At 44.9% G+C, this 18631-nt stretch overlaps 4 protein-coding genes across 4 annotated transcripts; all 4 read left to right on the top strand.

The window, feature by feature from the left end:
* Window positions 1-3240: 3240 nt before the first annotated feature.
* Window positions 3241-5689, top strand: H6S33_001617 (uncharacterized protein; the record flags this gene model as incomplete). Its single annotated transcript, XM_044832964.1, has 4 exons — window positions 3241-3786; window positions 3852-4248; window positions 4567-4834; window positions 4888-5689. The coding sequence occupies 4 exons, from the start codon at window positions 3241-3243 to the stop codon at window positions 5687-5689; spliced, it is 2013 nt and encodes a 670-aa protein (XP_044693678.1).
* A 2231-nt stretch (window positions 5690-7920) lies between these two features.
* On the top strand, window positions 7921-13822 carry H6S33_001616 (uncharacterized protein; the record flags this gene model as incomplete). The annotated part of the gene is made up of 7 exons (XM_044832963.1): window positions 7921-9106; window positions 9162-10881; window positions 10948-11908; window positions 11984-12968; window positions 13026-13238; window positions 13299-13407; window positions 13474-13822. The coding sequence occupies 7 exons, from the start codon at window positions 7921-7923 to the stop codon at window positions 13820-13822; spliced, it is 5523 nt and encodes a 1840-aa protein (XP_044693677.1).
* A 744-nt stretch (window positions 13823-14566) lies between these two features.
* Window positions 14567-15700, top strand: H6S33_001615 (uncharacterized protein; the record flags this gene model as incomplete). Its single annotated transcript, XM_044832962.1, has 5 exons — window positions 14567-14585; window positions 14638-14891; window positions 14982-15256; window positions 15319-15447; window positions 15499-15700. The coding sequence occupies 5 exons, from the start codon at window positions 14567-14569 to the stop codon at window positions 15698-15700; spliced, it is 879 nt and encodes a 292-aa protein (XP_044693676.1).
* Window positions 15701-16401: 701 nt separating this feature from the next.
* On the top strand, window positions 16402-17940 carry H6S33_001614 (uncharacterized protein; the record flags this gene model as incomplete). Its single annotated transcript, XM_044832961.1, has 3 exons — window positions 16402-16658; window positions 16717-17247; window positions 17334-17940. The coding sequence occupies 3 exons, from the start codon at window positions 16402-16404 to the stop codon at window positions 17938-17940; spliced, it is 1395 nt and encodes a 464-aa protein (XP_044693675.1).
* Window positions 17941-18631: the final 691 nt, after the last annotated feature.

Here is an 18631-nt window from a genome sequence, read left to right as displayed (position 1 = left end):
GGCGATACTCAGAACGTTAACGGAGATGTATTCCATCCAACAGCAGTACTAGCTATAGTGCCATCTGTTCTACAGCATCCCCGAGTGATAACATGTGATCTCAAGGGTATTGCTTATATATAACTTGCCGGCCCCACTTTCTTGTGGGCCTTTCCCGGAGTAAGTACCCCCTCGAGGAACACAGACGGCATACGTACCTACTTGAAAACAGATCAACATCCTTTATTTCCGGCCGAGCAACCGGACGGGTCCATGCACTCGGGCGATCAACAAATTATCGCAGCAATATCATTTGCCGATCCACCTACTCTGCAAACATCAGCACAGTGCCGATTACTGTATCCATCTGGTTCTCCTTTTATTTCCATTCAGTTTGTGACATCACCTTAAGCTTGGCCAATTGACCGTTAATGGCACCCAAAGTGAACTTTTCCTGCTGCTTACCTTACTGCACCTACTCGCGTGGCCGGTTTAAAGCCGCCCAAGGAACTGTGGCGAGTGATCTGGCAGCCAATAAGAGCTCGAGTTTTTACAGTCTTTAGATCAATTACCTTTTTTGTATGAGCGGCTTCAATCCGGCAGCGCGAGTATATTACTCCACTTTCGTAACCCCCAAAAGCCAGAAGCTCGCCGTGTGCTCGGGGATCACTGGCTCGGGGCATCGGGGATTTACCAGATGAGTACCAGCCCGTTGACCGATTTACCCATTATGAGATGGAGAGCTAGTTCCCGCATCGATGGCCGTGGCTGAGTTTGGATATCGGGTGCTGATCAGTTTGAAGGAGAGCAAACAACAGGGTGGCCGTTGCGATACCCTTAGTTGTCCCGAAGTCCTAAAAGTAAATGCAGTCACGGTATGCAGTTTATGCACCTTGTGGATATGCGATATGTGTGCATATCTTATCCAAGATCATGATCACTCTCATATCTTTCCCAGAGGGTGTCACGCCTGGCACAGACTGGCCTTAATGAATCTGAGGAGAACTCAAGTACATAATTGGTATAAATAGAGTGCTACTATGCATAGGTATTGCTCTCGAACATTCAAGCTCACGCGACCTGTCTGAAATTAAAACGAATACTAAGAAAAAAATATGCGGCCAGATCCTGAAGAAATTGAATTGGAAAGAAGATATATTGAAGCCAGATCCTGGGCCTATGTCTGAATACAACATCGCTGGTTCTAGCATATCTCTACTTGCATACCTTTTCTTGGTATTGTTTGAATAAAAGAAAAATGCTATGCATGTACTCCCAGTGTTTATGAGAGTAAATGATTTACAATATCCCATCTGGCAATTGAATGAGTCTGCTGATCGCAACTTCCAACGACAGCTGTCAAAGCCGTATTCTACTAGGTTCATGTCTCACGGAAGTCTAGCCAGAGTTACCCCCCCCCCCCCCCCAGTCCCTGGCAGATGGCCCGCGTTAATGCGCTGACGAACATTAATGACTGGCCCTCTTCCCCTATATAGCTATTCCATCCAGTTAGGTGTTCTCCTTAATTCGATAACTCTCCGCATTCGATGAGGATGTCGAAACAAATCTTCTATATCGGAATGCCAGTGCACTCGGATCAGGGGTAGAAATGTCTTACATTTTTAGATGGATATGTTATCATCTCGACCCAGCGAGTTATATGTTTGAAATCGATCGGATTCACTGTTGCAAGTCATTCTAGCGCCTTGCCTCGAGCTTTATGTGCATGTTGGTACTCTATAACATGTCTTGCAACTCGGAATCCTCCTTAGACACTCATCATCAATGGCCAAAGCGAAACATTGCCACTTATCTCGCAGGTGGCCGACAAGACAATAAGTGACAAATGATGAGTAAATTGTTTATATCTAAACCTTTGGTTCTGGATATAGATAAATTTCCGCGTCTTCATCAGTATTGATGAAAATATGTACTCTATTTCCTACAATACCCAGACCGCCTGTCATAAACATTAAGGAACCTAGGCGTCATGGATGTATATATACCCGTCTGGTTTTCAGATCGAAATGAGCCAACAATACGTCAGTGGATTTCTATGCGAAAGTCTGAGCTTCAAAACAAAAGCTAGGCCCTTACTTGAGATGCCATCTAAAATTAGCCATACCGAATGAGACTAGTCTGAGACATCATGATCATGACAGGAGTGCCTGTGCTCAAATTGACAACAAAGCTTAAAGATCTAGATTCTAGAAACACCAGCTGCGCGAATATCTATCCTACGGTCTCGACCGTATTTAATTGAATTGCCTAGTAATTAATAGAGTAGATATCATGTAAATCATGCTGTTGGTGGAGAAATAATTCCAACACAATATTGAATCAATCCGTACATGTAATTAAGACGAGTCGATTCTAAAGACCGATAAGCGCTTAGTACTTGTTTGGTTAGACAGAGAATGTAGTTCGTCACAAAGTATCACTCGAACGAGATTTTCCTAGAATGTGGACCCAGCTTGGCTGATTTCTTTATATGGCCCAGTAATCACAAGATGGATGTAAGTCTGTAAGATCTAGATCTTATCGCCTTTAAAGTTAACTATATGTACTTGTAATGTATGTAATAATAATATTTCATACAATAGAAACCCTCCTGCTAACACATGTCAGAGTATTCGCCTACTCTACATCCCTACATTTAGAGTAGTTCCCTGTTACTCCAAATCCCAATGGGTTTAAAAGCCTAAACAGCAGGGGGCGGGAACGAGCCTAGAGTAGAGCTTGATAAAACTAGCCAAGACAACCCGCTGTCAAGCACAGGAAATGCAAGGCACGTGACCTCGCTATATCAAGCACATGTATGTAGCAGGGCTAGGTCTCGTTAGAGTACATGAGTGATGCTACATGACCCATGTATGTCACATCCAATTAGTATTTTCATCGGGGGCGGCTATATACCTTACAAATATTGATAAGAGACAATTGTAAAGCCAATCAGTGCCGCTCGTGCTTCCGAGTTTCCAATCTGCACCTGGGTATGTATGCGCATGATACGTGCCGTATACAAGTCCGTCTCGTGGGCTTCGCTGACGATATATTACTCGTTCCCTAGAAGCCTGAGTATTTCCGTGTGTACGTGGGTATCCTTGGTACTATGGTACATGGACTTGTAGTTATCTGGCCGGCCATAAACGTAACGAGTCGGGGGAATATCTGCCGACCCAAGTAGCGTATAAAGTACAAGCTTTATCTCGCCTGAAAAAGTCCATTTTCTCTAAGTCACAAAAAATTGCCAAATTCACAATGAAGTTTCCTTATAACGGCAGACTTACCACGGCTGTGCTTACCATTTTCTGGACTGCAACATCTGCAGCACCAACAATAACATTACCACTCTCTGCATTCACCTCTTCAGTCGAATCTGACAAGGTCGCAATCTACTACCCGAATCCGTCGAATTCCACTCCGATTCTTCTCGGAAATGACGGATCACCGGCTGGTGGCTTTCATACGTGGAGTTTTTCCTCTGATTCAAGTCCGTCTCAGATGACCGAGCTAAATTTCGAATATACTGGAAGAACAAAATTAGTCGATTTTGTGTACAATCTCGGTGGGAAAGACGTGATCGTGACATTAAGTCAGTCTGATTCATTACTGCGGTTTTTTGACTCAGTGTCAGTCAGCGAATTACCAGTCATGGGAGGGAGGAAAAAGATCTGGGGAGATTTTTCTAGCTGGTGTTTCTGGAAGTCGGCAGAGGGGCACCAATATTTTTATCTTTTTGGAAAGAAAATCGTGTCCTTGTTTTTGATCAGGGAGGGGCAAAATTCCGGGATTGAGGTTTTAGAGGTTTTGTTGTCCAGGTATGCAATAAATAGATACGTAAGGGTGCTGATTTTCGGAAACCCACATAGATTCAATCATTCCCTGTCCCGATTGAAGCAAAGACTTGTATAGTTTCCTACAAGACGTCCTCTGTGTATTTTGGGGGCGATAGCGGGATCCTATATACCTTTCCGGCGCTCGAGTCTACAACGATCCCGGAAAATATAGCTGAGCTAGGGAAAGCCCCCGATGAAATTAACGGCCTGGCGATATATTCTGGTAATCTTTCCAACGATTATCTGCTTGTCGCTCTCAAAGAGTCCCTCAATATATACTCCGCATCGAATTTCACTCTCTTAGGAAGCGCTACATTCTCAGACGAAGTTGAGCTAGGCGATATTGCATTATATCAATCAGCATTCGGTACAGCTTATCCAGATGGAATACTCGCATTCGCTGCCAAAATGGACGTGGGAAAAGAGTTTCGTATGAGTTCAATCAGTGAATTGTTCACTAGCCTTTCTCTGAAGCCAAACAAGTCCTTTGAACCGAGGCAGGAAACTTGCAAGTATTGTACACCTGCCACAACCCTGAGTACTTGTCCTCAGGTACAGAACTGTACCCTAAATGGCTTTTGTACAAGTCTTACCACTTGTGATTGTTTCAACGGGTTCAATGGAACTTCGTGTGAGTCTATAAAATGCCCAAACTCCTGTTCGTCACATGGAACATGTGTTTCTGCGGGAGTTTGTTCATGTACCGAACCATGGGGTGGACCCGATTGTTCATTTTTACTTGTCCAAGCAAAGTACGAGACAGATCCGAATGGCAGTGATGGCGATGATCCGGCAATCTGGATTGCCCCTGGGAACAGCACAGAAAATTCCAGAATCATCACAACGACCAAGAGTGAACTTGGCGCTGGATTTGGTGTCTTTGATTTGACGGGAAAGAAATTGCAGACTATGGCTGCAGAAGAGCCAAATAATGTTGATGTCATTTATGGCTTCCCTGTAGGGAACAGGACGGCCGACCTGGTTTTTGCTGCCTGTCGAGGTGACAATACTCTCTGGTGAGTGCATCCAACTTTCCATCTCGATCATACCTTTCTAATTGAATTTATAGTCTCTGCGAAATCTCATCTTCCGGTGAACTAATATCCATCCCTGGAGGTACCCAACCCATTACGGTCGAGGACTTTGATGTCTACGGTTCGTGCGTCTACCGTTCGTATATCTCTGGAAAACAGTATCTCTTCGTCAATTCAAAGACCTCCGAATACCTTCAATTTGAATTAACCTCCACGGCTAATGGTACGCTTAATACTACGCTGGTTCGAACTTTCATGGGTGGAAATGGCGGACAAGTTGAAGGATGCGTTGCCGATGATGAGAATGGTTTCTTGATACTCGGCGAAGAGCCTTATGGCCTTTGGCGGTACGACGCAGAACCAAATGGCACAGCTGAAGGATATCTCATCGACCATGTCAATACTGGAGGGAACTTGATTGCTGATGTTGAAGGTGTGACGCTGATATACGGGGAAACATCCACTGATGGCTACATTTTCGTTTCCTGTCAGGGGGTTAGTGCATATAACGTATATCAACGCGCACACCCGAACGAGTATGTGATGACTTTCTCAATTACCGCCGGTTCAGTGGATGGGGTCACCAACACAGATGGAATAACAGCAGTTGGCACATCATTGGGAAGCATCTTCCCAAGGGGGTTGATCGTGGTTCATGATGACGTAAATGAGGAATCCAACGGAACGGCCAGTAGCGAAGCAGCGTTTAAGCTAGTGGATCTAGGGGATGTGTTGGATGCTGATGCGATAAAAGACATGGGGCTTTTAGGATCTGTAAATCAAGGATGGGACCCAAGGGACAGATTATCAAAAACAGAACATTTAAGCTCCGATTAAGGGCCCTGAGTAGAATAAAGAATAAAGTACCTACTATATATAGCAAGCAATCAGAATTAATATGACACGATTGTTTTTTTATCGGATCATAACTATATTTTGGCTGACTAGCAAGCTGTTAGTTGGTCACCGGAATTTACGTGTATGTAGACTCCTGATTCGATTCCCAAATTATAAAGTCAACACCCTATCAACATCAGTTGGAAAGTAAATGTACATATCTATAGCAGCTATTTACCAAGAGATTTAAGGAAATCCTCCATATAACGAGTGATCATCTATGATTAGGAACCAAAATGACTGTCATGCCGGCTGTAGATATTGAATTGACTACCATCTTCTTTCCATTCGGGCAATTTCGCTTTGCTTTGTGGCTTTGTTTAACTGGATATAAAACGTACATGTCTGCAGTATATCAATTCAATGGAGAAAAAGGTTTATACGACCGTCTTGAAGATACGCGCGCGCGTCATGTGTAGCATGCAAGTAAGTTTAGTAGCTTTCAAACCGCTACACCAATTACAGCCACTCAAACCGAACTAAAAAAATATAAGGTTTTCGGGGCGTACCTAAAAAGTGCAAATCAATAGGTCTTATGTAGGACTCAAAGGGCTCGGATCAATTCTTCCAAAGTCTTAGACATGGCAAAATGAGACACTGGTGTATCGATCTTATCTAGTCTAGATCAGGAGTTACATGTAATTATGGAAGATTTAGGTACCCAATCTACATGCATGTACATGTAGAGTAAGCACCTACTCGTACTCATAGAATAGAGTATGTAATCGGTACTCTACGGCTGTTTTAGGTACTCAGGAGGGGATCTAGAAAATCTAGATCCCATTTCCGTAGTACTGTGGGGTTAAAACCATCTCAAATCGTGTTACCGAGATCTTAGCAAGCTGGTCAGCTAGTTCGGGGTTTAGATAATGAACACGCAATTGCGCAAACCGCGAGAAGGCGTCTCGGGAGAACAAATCTCATGTAACTGGTGGCCAGCTCATCTCTGGATAAAGGTCTTTTAGTAACTGTAGCCTTGGGCAGTGGTGTGTAAAATACACACATAGACGTATACGTATTGAGTACATGTAAGTACATCATAAGACGTACTTACTTCACGGTGAATGTATGCCACTTACGCGCATAATTATAATGGAAATCTGAAGCCTTTAACGGTAACGTTATGGAGTTTTGGGTCGTACAGGTAGGTGCCTAGAAACACTTAAACCGTGGGAGGATATATCGCTATAGGCATGTGAATTCCATTACAACCACTAAAGATTCGTATTATGTGGTGAGTGTAGTTTAAACGAGAATCGCCAATGTCATGTTGTGCTTTAGGCCCTGGGTATGGCAGCGGAGCGGTTGGTGCCGGAGGGCATGCGGTTGGCCCTACACCTGATAAGAACACCAAATTGAAAACCCTGACCTGTCAGAGGGAAGCTCACTCCTCATGGGTACCTAGCTGCTCTTTACTCTGCTCTAATACCACTACCCCTTGTATGGGGTCTTAGACAACTTCCACTGCTGCTGTTCGTCAAACTGCTGCTCTATGTATGGATGTGCACGCATACAGAAGTCATTCGCCCTAGAGTAGAGTACGTGCATCATACATATCCCCCCCGCTATCAGTTGAGCACTCATTCTCATCCGTATCTTGTATCCCCATAACAGCCATCCCTCGTATTTATTTCCTTCTGCTGCACCGGTGCTTTCGGAATTCTGTTTTCTTGTAGCTGTGCTCCCCCGGTGGTGAGTTAGGAAGATGTAAGTGTTTCCGTCTCAATCCACCCCGCCCCTTTGTTCTTCCACCTGGGAGAAAACGTCCAACGAGAGAGCTTCCGCGTAGTTGGCCGGTTTAACCCCTCATTCGGATTATCCGCTCTTATTGTGGCTCCTCCAAACCCCCGCTAAATCTTTCTTAAAGACAAGAAATAATCCCAAATTAAAAATCATTGAAGAGAGGGCGCAAGAAATATAAAGACTGTCGGCTTTGAAAGATCTCCGCAGGACCATTGAACTCGTTCCACACGCGCTCCTCCACGACATCATCCCGGCCTACCTGGTCCGCATGGAGGCTGCTTTGAACGTCAGGGCACGTTGAATTTGTTCTTGTCTGGTATACCCCATGCTTGCACTTTCCATTCAATGGTGCCATTGCACCCAAACTTGCTCCCTACTGTGCCAAATAAACCCCGACTTCCTGCTGACCCCAGTCAGATTAAATCACAATGGCCACCCCACCGAAACACTCTTCACCCTCAGATGGGCGGAAGTCGCCCAGTAACCGAAAGGTCCCTCATGCCCTGACAACAACCTTCTTCGCAAAATCAAAAAAATCCGGAGAGGCGAGAAGTCCTACATTCCCATCACCTACGATTCAGATGAGAGGCTATAGCAACAGACAAGGTGGTGGTGAAGATGTGGGAAGCAGCGAGATGAGATCAGAGCCTATCGGTATCCCACAATCTCCAAGCGTTGCATCAAACCGGCCAAAGAAGCTCGCGCCTAATACATTTAACTCTCATTACCGGACAATATCGCGATCTATGAATGATTTGGGGAACATCTTCTCACGCGGCCGATCTCCTCCAAATCGAGAACCTTCTCCACGGCGTACTGGTGGTGGGCCGTTAAATACGCTTCCAGAAGGAAGACGGAAGGACAAACCTGACTCTCCTAGATTAAGGACTATAGAAAGTGGAAGTGTTCCCTCAATATCAGTAATGCAACACGGGGAATATGTCTCCCGAGAATCGATTGTGAAGGAAGGTTGGGTGAATATGATAGATTCAAATTCCGTCAAGAAAGGTCCCTTGCGCGAGGCGTGGAAGCTCCAGCACATTATTATCACTGGCGGGTATCTCATGCTCTACAAACCATCATCTAGTCTACAGATAAGATCTTTCGATATCAGTGCAGTTCCATCAAGCCCACCGAGGCCTCAAAGTGCCCCTGCCACAGCTGCAGCCTCGTTTAATGTCTCGACTCTCCGGCATAAAAGTACCAGCAGGCATCCAGAACTAGTTCTTGGTGCAGATGGTGCAATTCTAGGTGGAACAGTTGAAGCCCTTTGCCATGAACTGATGTTTACGGATAACGAGAATGACCAGTTTATCCAAGGTGCAACTCGAACTTTAGCTGGTTGGGCAAGCCCGGAAACTGCTCTGTCGATTTTTATAGAGCTTACAACCTTGAGAGATTTGTCTGCTAGGGTTGCATGGGTTCTCACTTTGTTCATTGAGTCTGCCCCCGGAATGCTACTGGAACCTGGTTGCTACAACTCTGCACGGCTTTTGCTTGAGAAAGGAATAACTCCACATAACCCTGACCTTGCAAAAGACCTGAGGGCTGGGATAGAGGCTAGGGCCAGTCGTTTACAAGAAGAATTAAGCGCTCCTGCTGACCAAATAAAAGGTGATTGCCCTCACATATTGCATATATTGAATTTAACTTGCTGATGCTATGATAGAGCCCTCAACGCCTAGCTCTACTGATATATTCAGTACACTATCAACATCACTCCCCACGGAAGAATTTATGCGACTAAATCCTGAGACCTTTGCCACTCAAGTCCATCTTTTTCACCTCAAGTACCTTCAAGCGTGGAACCCAGAAAATGATCTCTCACTGCTTCTCGCGTCACCTCATCTACCTCCGCCCACACACAGAAACCCTTTAATATTCACATCAACTAATATACATTTCCTTGGTGAGCGAGTACTTAGCCATGTATTGTCTGGAGATTCAACGGCCAATTCAGTTGATCGACGTGCTTCTATCTTGTCCCAATGGCTCAAGGTCGGAAGTCTGCTACGGAAAAAGGCCGATATGGTTGGATACTTGGCTATAGTGATGGCAGTATTATCTCCCCCCATTCTTCGGTTGCGTGAGACATGGAGTTTACTCGATAATTCCTTAATTGAAGACATAGAGAATGGTGCAAAACTTATGAGGATTTTGGAGAGACGACGCCTTGAAGAAAGTGATAGCTACGATCATGGCCGCATACTAGTTCCAGATTTATCGGAAGAGGGATTGTTCTTGTCGGAGGTTGTGCCGTATTTTGGAGACTTATGTCACTGCATGGATGAAGCATATGCGAGCCGTGTTCGGAATGTCGACTATCCTAAATTTATTCAAGGAATGGAAGCCATTTTCAATTCATTAGAGAAATGGAGAGAAGAATGGGTTGACGCTGGTTTGGGCCTTGATCGCGTGGAGAAGAAGACACCTCGGGAGGTCGAGCAGATACAAAAATGTCTTTTTACTTTGAACCTCAACAACAAAACACCCCCCTCTACAAACTCTACAACTTTTTTCGATATGTCTTTGGCATGTGAGCCCTCTTCAACTGGGATGTATCTCCATTCGCATTATCACCAGCGCCTTCCTCTTAGTACCGGTGCCCATGTGCCGCTCGTCTTCACAGATGTTCTTCCCAGCTTCTCTTTATTTGATAGAGAAGATACTTTGGCAATTTCAGGCTCCCTTCACAAAAAGACACCAAGCTCTGGGTTAGCATCACCAAGTTACGGCCCTGGGGTACAGTCACAGCAGCAATCCGGGCCTTCTCAATCCAATCAGAACCTGAGACCACCAACTTCCTCAGGCCAACAAATTATTAGGCGCACACGATCTTTCCCGCCGTCCAATGACACATCACAAACAACTGGATATGATGACCTTGACTATACAACACGAGAGAGGACTGCAGGGCTACACGGTGGGGATAATGCAATGTTACGTGCAATTCGAGATGTTGCTGGAGTGGGCCAACAATTGTTTTATTCAAAAGATGGCGAATTGGTGTTGAAATCGATTACTGAGGACGCATATTCATCAAGGCCTTCAAGCGTCATTGAAACTACTAACAAAAGAGTGAGTGGTTCATCTAGAAGAATATCGGCACAGGTTTACAGTAACAGCACGTCACCGCGTATATCGGCCCATGGAGATATAAGCGTACCACAAACGCCTGTTCGTGGTGGTTTTGAACTCGAAAGCTTCATGCCTGTGGTGTCTAAAGGAGGGACCCTGGAAAGATTAGTGGACATTCTGGTCTTAGGTGTGGAAGATTTTAGTAAACGGATGAACGCTTCTGAGAGCAATTCACCGCCACCAGAAAGGCCACCTCTACTCAAAATGAACATGGATGTTTTTACAATAACTTTCTTCGCCACGTTTCGGAGGTAAAACCCCTTTCCCTTCCGCTTTGCCACGCATATTCTCGCCTTGATCGTACTAATCAAAAGCAGTTACTGTTCACCCATAGTTCTTATTGATTATTTAAAGAAGCGTCTTCTCGGGTCAAAATCAGCTGCAACCTTATCTAACGACGAGAGTGATGATGTCGTGTTTCCAGATTGGACTGGCCCGGATAATATCAGTGATGAGCGTATAGATTGGAACCTTGTCGCAAGGATTCATATCGGGATTCTGGAGGCGATGAATATCTGGATATCTGAATTCTATATAGATTTTCATTCTGACCAAACTCTGGGGGATTCCTTTGTCTCCTTCCTAAGCATTGCCTCGAAGGAATTATCAAACTGGAGAAACCTTGGGCCTGAACATGGCTATCTTCAGAGACAAGCCGATCAGATAAATGACCTTTGGTATGATATCCGGGCCAAGTTTGCAAAACTCAGTTTTACGCCTCTGCGGTACCCAATCCAACCAACACCACCTCAAACCCCGGAAGAGCTAGAAATCCGTCACACGAATGATATTTCTGTAATCGAGGATTTTGTGGAAAAGCTTGAGCGAAAGGTTCGCGACTTGTTTCGTATGGTTAAACTGGTCGATTGGATGGTGGCCTTTGAGATTTTTGAAACACAGAGCTCTGAGCCCCTTGGATTCTTCGCCTCAAAAGCTTCGCCTATGTCTCACGATGATGAAGAAGTTCTCCAAGATATCTTTTCCCTATTAAGCAGCATACGCCAGGGTAACTCGTCGATTCCAGTATTAGACACTCTCCCGAAGTCTCTAAAAGAACTATGTGGATTGCGGACAGATATAATGAACTGGGTTCTTGCACAGATTGTGGACCCTGGACTCAACGCCGAACGGCGAGCTCACCGGATATCTACACTTCTGAAATGCTTGGCAATATCTCGAAAACGTATGTCTGGGATGGACTTGATTGAAGACTATCAGTCTGGGGCGACCCGTCAACATGTGCCTTCTTTCGTTGCTGGTGCCATAGCGGCTGCGCTTGTTCGTCCAGAGAGTAGGTGTTTCAGTTATGCCTGGCTAATGGCTGTGCGAATGGCTTTCGCACCAACCCAACAGGTTGACTCCTTAGAGGCTGTCATTCCGAAGGAGATTAAGGGAGCACAATGTACACAACCTATGACTCCCTGCGCTGGGTGGATTATGGAGCGCTTGTTGGAGATTGTTTGTTACGTACCCAACATGGTCGTGGAAAATAATCGCCTCATCAACTTCGACAAACGCCGCTATGTTTATAATTTTATTCATAATTTCACCAATATCAGTTCTCAATCGCCGCTTCAAGAAAACTTTCCCTCGCAACTAACACCTATTTCGCTCCCAGCTCCGCGTGGTTTTGATATGCGGGCTATCAAGGAACTTTCCAACAGGGAAAACGCGCCGATCAAGAATACTCGTACAAAGATTTTCTGGCGACTCCTGCATCATGAGCAGGAGAAGGTTAGGCGTGATGCAAAGCAAAAAGACGCCATTGAAAGATTACAGCGACAGCAGCAAAGGGCGGAGCATCGCCGCCAACCAACAGCAATCAAAATTGATCCCGCTGATAAACGGAGTGGAAGGCGACTTGGTGTAAACTCCATATTCAAAGCTGTGCGGCCCATATCGATGGCTTTTACGGGTGGATGGACGCCCCCTCAATCTTCCGCACGAATAGTGGCCCCTGGAGATCTACCTACGCTAAAAGGCGTTGAACATGGTAAAAAGCCTTCTTCGACGATAGACCTTACGACTGTGGCATCTGTGTCCTGCCCTAAGACTACCCGTGATCATTATATGTGGAGAGTTAGAACCGACCATGGTATCTCATACCTATTTCAAGCCGTTTCAGAGAAAGAGTTGGAGGAATGGTTGAAAACGATTGAAGTTATCCGTGGAATTGCCACGAGTGATGGCGGAGAGTCCGTCGATGGCCTTACTATGACATCCCAAAACCGTACCCCCCAACCAGTCTTTGGAGTCTCCTTAGAAGATCTCTGCAGACGTGACAATGTCAAAGTGCCGGTTGTAGTTGAAATGCTATTAGGGGAAATTGAATTGCGAGGTAATTACACCAGGATTTTCCAAGCTTCCCTTTTAAATAAAAGCTAACCTTTCATAGGCATTAATGAGGTTGGTATTTATCGTGTACCAGGTTCACTTTCGAGCATCAACGCATTGAAATTAGCCCTCGATTCTGGAGAATATGTTCAAATGGATGATGATCGTTGGTATGACATAAATGCCATCGCCGGGGCCTTTAAAATGTTTATGCGTGAGCTTCCAGATCGAGCTTTGGGGGCCGAAGCCCTTCAACAGCTCAAAAATGTCACTGGTAAGCACAACTACAGACTTCCCAATATTGCTACTTTGTTCGGTATCCTAACCTAAATAGTCAACATCACAAATGAGGATGAAAGAGCAGCAGCCTACCGAGAAGTGATGGTTCGTTTACCTTCTTGCAATTATCACTTCCTTCGCCGTGTTTATGTGCATTTCAACAGGTATGCTTCCTCCCTCTTTTCCTTATATGCTATAGTTTCCTAACGAATCGATCCATACACATATAGAATTGCTAGCAACGCTACTATTAATAAGATGCACGCCGTAAATCTCGCCATTGTCTTTGGGATGGGCCTTTCTCCCACCAATCCAAATATGCCCTTAGGAGTTTCACCGGATCTTGGGCTGTATCAAACAATGGTTAAGATCTGGATTACGCACACCGATTTGATATTTCCTGAGGTTGAGGACGACGATGATCATGAATCAATATCAGCAACGCAGGCCGAATCGTTGGATATGCATTCCTCCGAGCCCTCATCCCCTGCACTAGAGCACACTTCCACAAACTCCCCAAGGATGAGCATGGACGATAAACGGCCAGAACTAAAGGCCCTGGAGGGGTTAGTAATCTGAATAGAAATAATAGGGCCCTATTTACTATATTTCTTTTCAAAAAAGTTTCGGGGGATTTTTGATTTTATCTCTAGAGCACGATGGCCGCTTCTCTATATATCATTAGTCAACAAGCGGGAAGATGATGGTTATTTGGCGCATTAAGGCATGGTTATCTCGCTTCTTTATTTGTCGAGGTGATCTACGAGGTTAATTTTCTTTGTTAATTCCTGCGAGAAACTCTCTTATTCGGGGGCATATTCACGGTATGCTGGATTCAGTTATTGAATATCCCAAGTTATTATTTCCCGTTTCAGAGCGTAGCCTACCAGTACCTAGCTGTAAGATCGAAATTATCGACTAATCCAGTTCATTTATCAGTACAAACGATTATAAGGTACATGTAGATACACATACTCTGTAGAGCGCATCCCTATGTCCGCAAATAGTATCTGGGCGCTTGGACGTTATTTTGATTATTAGCCGCGCCTTCAATGGGTGTGTTAGGGCGATCGAAACGCTCTGTGACATTTGGTCAAGTATACGCGCTTATCCAAACAACCCCAATGCAACACAAAAGCCAAAGACCGATCGAGCAACCGACCCACCCATTCTCCTGTCAACCCTCCTCTCTCTCTCTTCCTTACATTCGCTTACCCGTTATTACATCAATCACGAAGCTTACCCTTTCTTTCTTTCACCACAACAACAGCTCCATCCCTTCCACAGCAGCATTCAACGCCCTGCTGCCTTCCTTCTTCCAGTATGCCTAAAGAACATAAACGTAGGATCTCGCGATTTCTCTAGCACTTATTATAGCTAACATCTATGGCCAGCCAAATCTCCTGTCGGCCCCACCCCTACTCTTCCAAACTCTGTCGAACAATCATACCGTCAAAAATGCATCGAACTGAAGAAAAGAATCAATGAGATCGAGTCGTCGAATGACATCTTAGTCGTGCGTATTCAAAGAGCAAGACGCGGGATTCAGCGGATGAGGCTCGAAAGAGCATTTTTGCTTCAGCAACTCGAGCATCGTACGGATCCCCGAGTAGAGGATTCCGATGGTAGTCCGAGCCCGCCTCCTACGGTATAAACGCCTTAAAACATGTTACTATGTTGAAATATTGGGAAAACGGAAAATACAGACATTCCCATGCTAACTTCCATTGGATTATAGCCCAAAGAAAAACCGCTCCGTATCAAACGCGCTCGGAAAGACCCACCTCCTCTGGATTCTCCAATGCGACAAGTTTCTCCATCTCCAGGACCTTCCAGGGACGACGGGGAGGGATACAACTTTGTTATCTCTACCACATTCAATCAAACCCACCTGGGTGAGAATGACTCTCCGGGTCCTGGCACCATGACTACTCTACCTGTTGCTGTTCCAAAGACGGGGAAAGGCTCTCGGAGCAAAGGTGGGCCAAAAAGACCACCAAATGCTTACATGATGTAAGTTTCGTATAAAACGGTGTATTTCTGCCAAAGCACAACTTTCGCTAACGAGATGCAAGCTTCTGTGAAAAGGAGCGAGACGCAGTCCGTGAACGCGAGTCCAAAAAAGAAGGATTCGACATGCACAAGGCTTTAGCTCAGGCATGGCGCGATCTAAAGGCAGACGGCCAGAAACCATATTTTAACGAGTACGAAAAAAATCGCGAAAAATACCTGGAGAAAGTTAATGACCTTAAAAGCGATGCCGAGAGGGCTACCATGAGTGGTAATGGGGGTGCTGGGAAACGAGCGTTGAGAGCGCTCTCTGCGGCTTCTTCTATTGTACCTGCTTCTAATTATGATGCACCACTAAGTCCTGCTCCAGGGAGCACGAACGATGAACAAGATGAACCTCCACAGCAACCCGGAGGTGGAGGAGGCTTCACTGCAGTTAATAGGTGATCATTAGCTGCATTGCGTTCGTCAATTTTATAGTAGTAATTTGTAGTGCATCATACTACGGAGTGGTTTTGTTTTGTCACCTTTTTGTTCTTCTTCTTCTTATTCTTCGTCTTTAACATATTCGTGCTTATTTTGGTTGTCTCTTCGATTTGAAAAACTAGACCGGACCAAACGTTCGTCGGGTTAAAAAGCCCTCTGGTGGAGCGTTACTTATCATGTATGTATTGTACCAAGTGAAAACCACATGATACCTTTGCCAAAAAATGGTTTATGCCTCTGTATTATAAGTCTTCGTGTTGCCTTTCCCCAAGTTGTTTTCCTTGGTTAAGTATCAAATAATGTTATAACGCATTGAATACCCCCCCCCCCCCCCGCGGGTGTATCTGGAATTGACAACATTCTGTATACTTTTAGCTAGATACAGATGCATATATGTGGTTTAACTAAATGGTACTCAATCGTAGCACATGTACTAGTACTCTACTGTATGTTTGGGTTTTAACCATGATATGCCAAAAAGGCGAGCTTTGAAACCTACTCTAAGTTGGAAATGCAACCTGCTAAAGCCTACTCTGGTAAACTGTAACCAGATCACATGACAGCTCAAGAGCTCACACATGTTGATGACCGGGTAATCGAGTGACGTACCTACAGCTTCCCCTCCCCCAGCTCAAGGAGTTATCTTCTCTACCACAACAAAGATGTCCCTCGATACTCCTAAATACCTTGCGGAGCTGTTCTCTAACATCAGAGGACGTTCTATCCCTTGGGATGCTAACATGAGGGCTGGTCTCATTACCGAATCGGATATTAAGAAGATAAAGGCCATCGATAAAGTCTCGAAGGAGAAGCAAGTCAGCGTTGTTGAGAAGGATGTGGACGGTTATGCCTCACTTGTTCTAGGGCCACAGGGTGGATTGAAAAAGGCGACTGATGGCAAAAGAGTCGATGTCGTGACGTATATGTTAGTCTTGCTAGGAGACTTGTTAGAGAGTGTGTTTACCTTTATTCACTAGGGTCGAGCTTCTGCTGACTTCTAGACCAGGCGTTCCTGCGTTTACGGAATCCCTTTTGGCACTCCCTTCGCCTTTTTCTCACCTGCTATCTCTCCTATCACACACTGATGAAACTGTACCCCTTCTCAGTTCTTCGGTTCTCACCGCAATGCTTACAGCATCCTTGAAATCCTCTTCCAAACCTACCTCTGATACCGAAGCTGCTCTCCCTCAACTATATCGCTATCTCGCGGGTTTGACTAAATCTCCAGATGTTCATCTTCAAGATATAGCTATCCAGTCATATGTTTCCCTTTTGAGGAGTTCATATGCTAGAATTACCTTCTGGGAACTCCAAGAGGAGACAGTTGCACCGATTGTAAGAATCTTGGAGAGCGCTGGAAGTCAAAACGGAAATTCGAGTGATAGAGGAAGCGTTTTGGGAAACCCTGCAACTGCACAAGGTGGTGTTGCTTTGCAGTTGTTATATCATGTTTTACTCGTGATCTGGGAGTTGACATTTGAAGAGGTGGTTGCGGAGGAGATTAACGCGTGTGTCGCACCTTCTACAATGAGGAATAAAAACCTCCGTTTGCCATCGTGAGAACCATAGCTAATTGACAAAACGATATTTGCAGTAAGTACGACATTATTCCACCCATAACAGACATCCTCAGATCGGCCTTCAAAGAAAAGATAACGCGTTTATGTCTTGCAACCCTGTCTAATCTCGCTACAAAATCGCCTTCGTTAAACCTTCCCCCACTTCTTCTTTCAAATGTCCTTCCACACTTGCAGACAATCTCGACACGATTTACGTCATCCTCAGACGCAGAACTCACAGCCGACCTCTCGACCCTGATAGACTCCCTAGAAAATTTCCAGTCCTCACAAACAACCCTTTCTTCGTACCGTCTTGAGATTTTGTCTGGCCATCTTCGCTGGTCGCCTCCGCACCGTAATGAAGGTTTTTGGAAGAAGCATAGTCGGGAAATTCTCGAGGATTCCGAACTTGTGAAGGCGCTCGCAAGAGTTTTAAGCACCAGCCAAGATAAAACAGTCCTTGCCGTTGCTGCAAATGATGTCGGCGCTCTTGTAAGAGAGGTTTCAGGGGGTAGGAAGAAATGGGAAGAGCTTGGCGTCAAGAACAGGGTTATGGAGTTGATGGGAGATAGCGATGCTGAAGTGAGGTATGAAGCATTGAAAGCAGTGCAAGGGTTCCTGGCGAATGCTTTTAGCGGTTAAGTTTTCTTGAAGTTTAGAAATATAAACTACAAGCGAATTCATGCTAGCGTTGGCTTTTGTTACTTTTTTTTAGAACTGTTTTTTTCTCGATTTGCTCTTGGGAATTTCCGTTACTTTTGTTACTATACGTACTTTTTGTGCATATTATATCATCACAGTTCGAATCATCCCCAGCATTATTTTTACCGCATGTTTATAATTGAAAAAGACATCGTCACAGATAATCACTCGATTACGTGTCAGGCCAAACACACGGCATCTTATCCGTCCCATGGTATCAAGATTCGCGCGTTCACTGAGTTGTCAAATGCGGTTCCAACCAAACCCATACAAAAAATATCCGAATACTTAATGTATTTACTAATATAATAGCTATTACTATCATAAACAATATTCGAATTTAACCGACGAGTGATATTCCATGATCCTAACCACTGAGTGCTTTATCAGAAATGAACGTCACGCAAGTTAAGATTTTCGTAATTATAAACTGAAAACCCATTTTTACCTACCTGTAGCTGGTGATCCGCCACCCGAATCTCCTGAGGTATGTATAATATGAGCAAAAGTACCTAGTCTCGATAACCGGGTGATCCGAACGTAAATTCCCAATTGGGGTATAGCTCCCCGGCTAACACTACATCGACCCGCTCTAGAATTAACCCTCTGCTGCCTACAGTCTGGCGCGAGA

This window comes from Morchella sextelata (assembly GCF_020137385.1).
Source record: "Morchella sextelata strain SCLS chromosome Unknown scls_11, whole genome shotgun sequence".
Taxonomy (NCBI): domain Eukaryota; kingdom Fungi; phylum Ascomycota; class Pezizomycetes; order Pezizales; family Morchellaceae; genus Morchella; species Morchella sextelata.
This window is presented reverse-complemented; position numbering and strand designations above follow the sequence as displayed.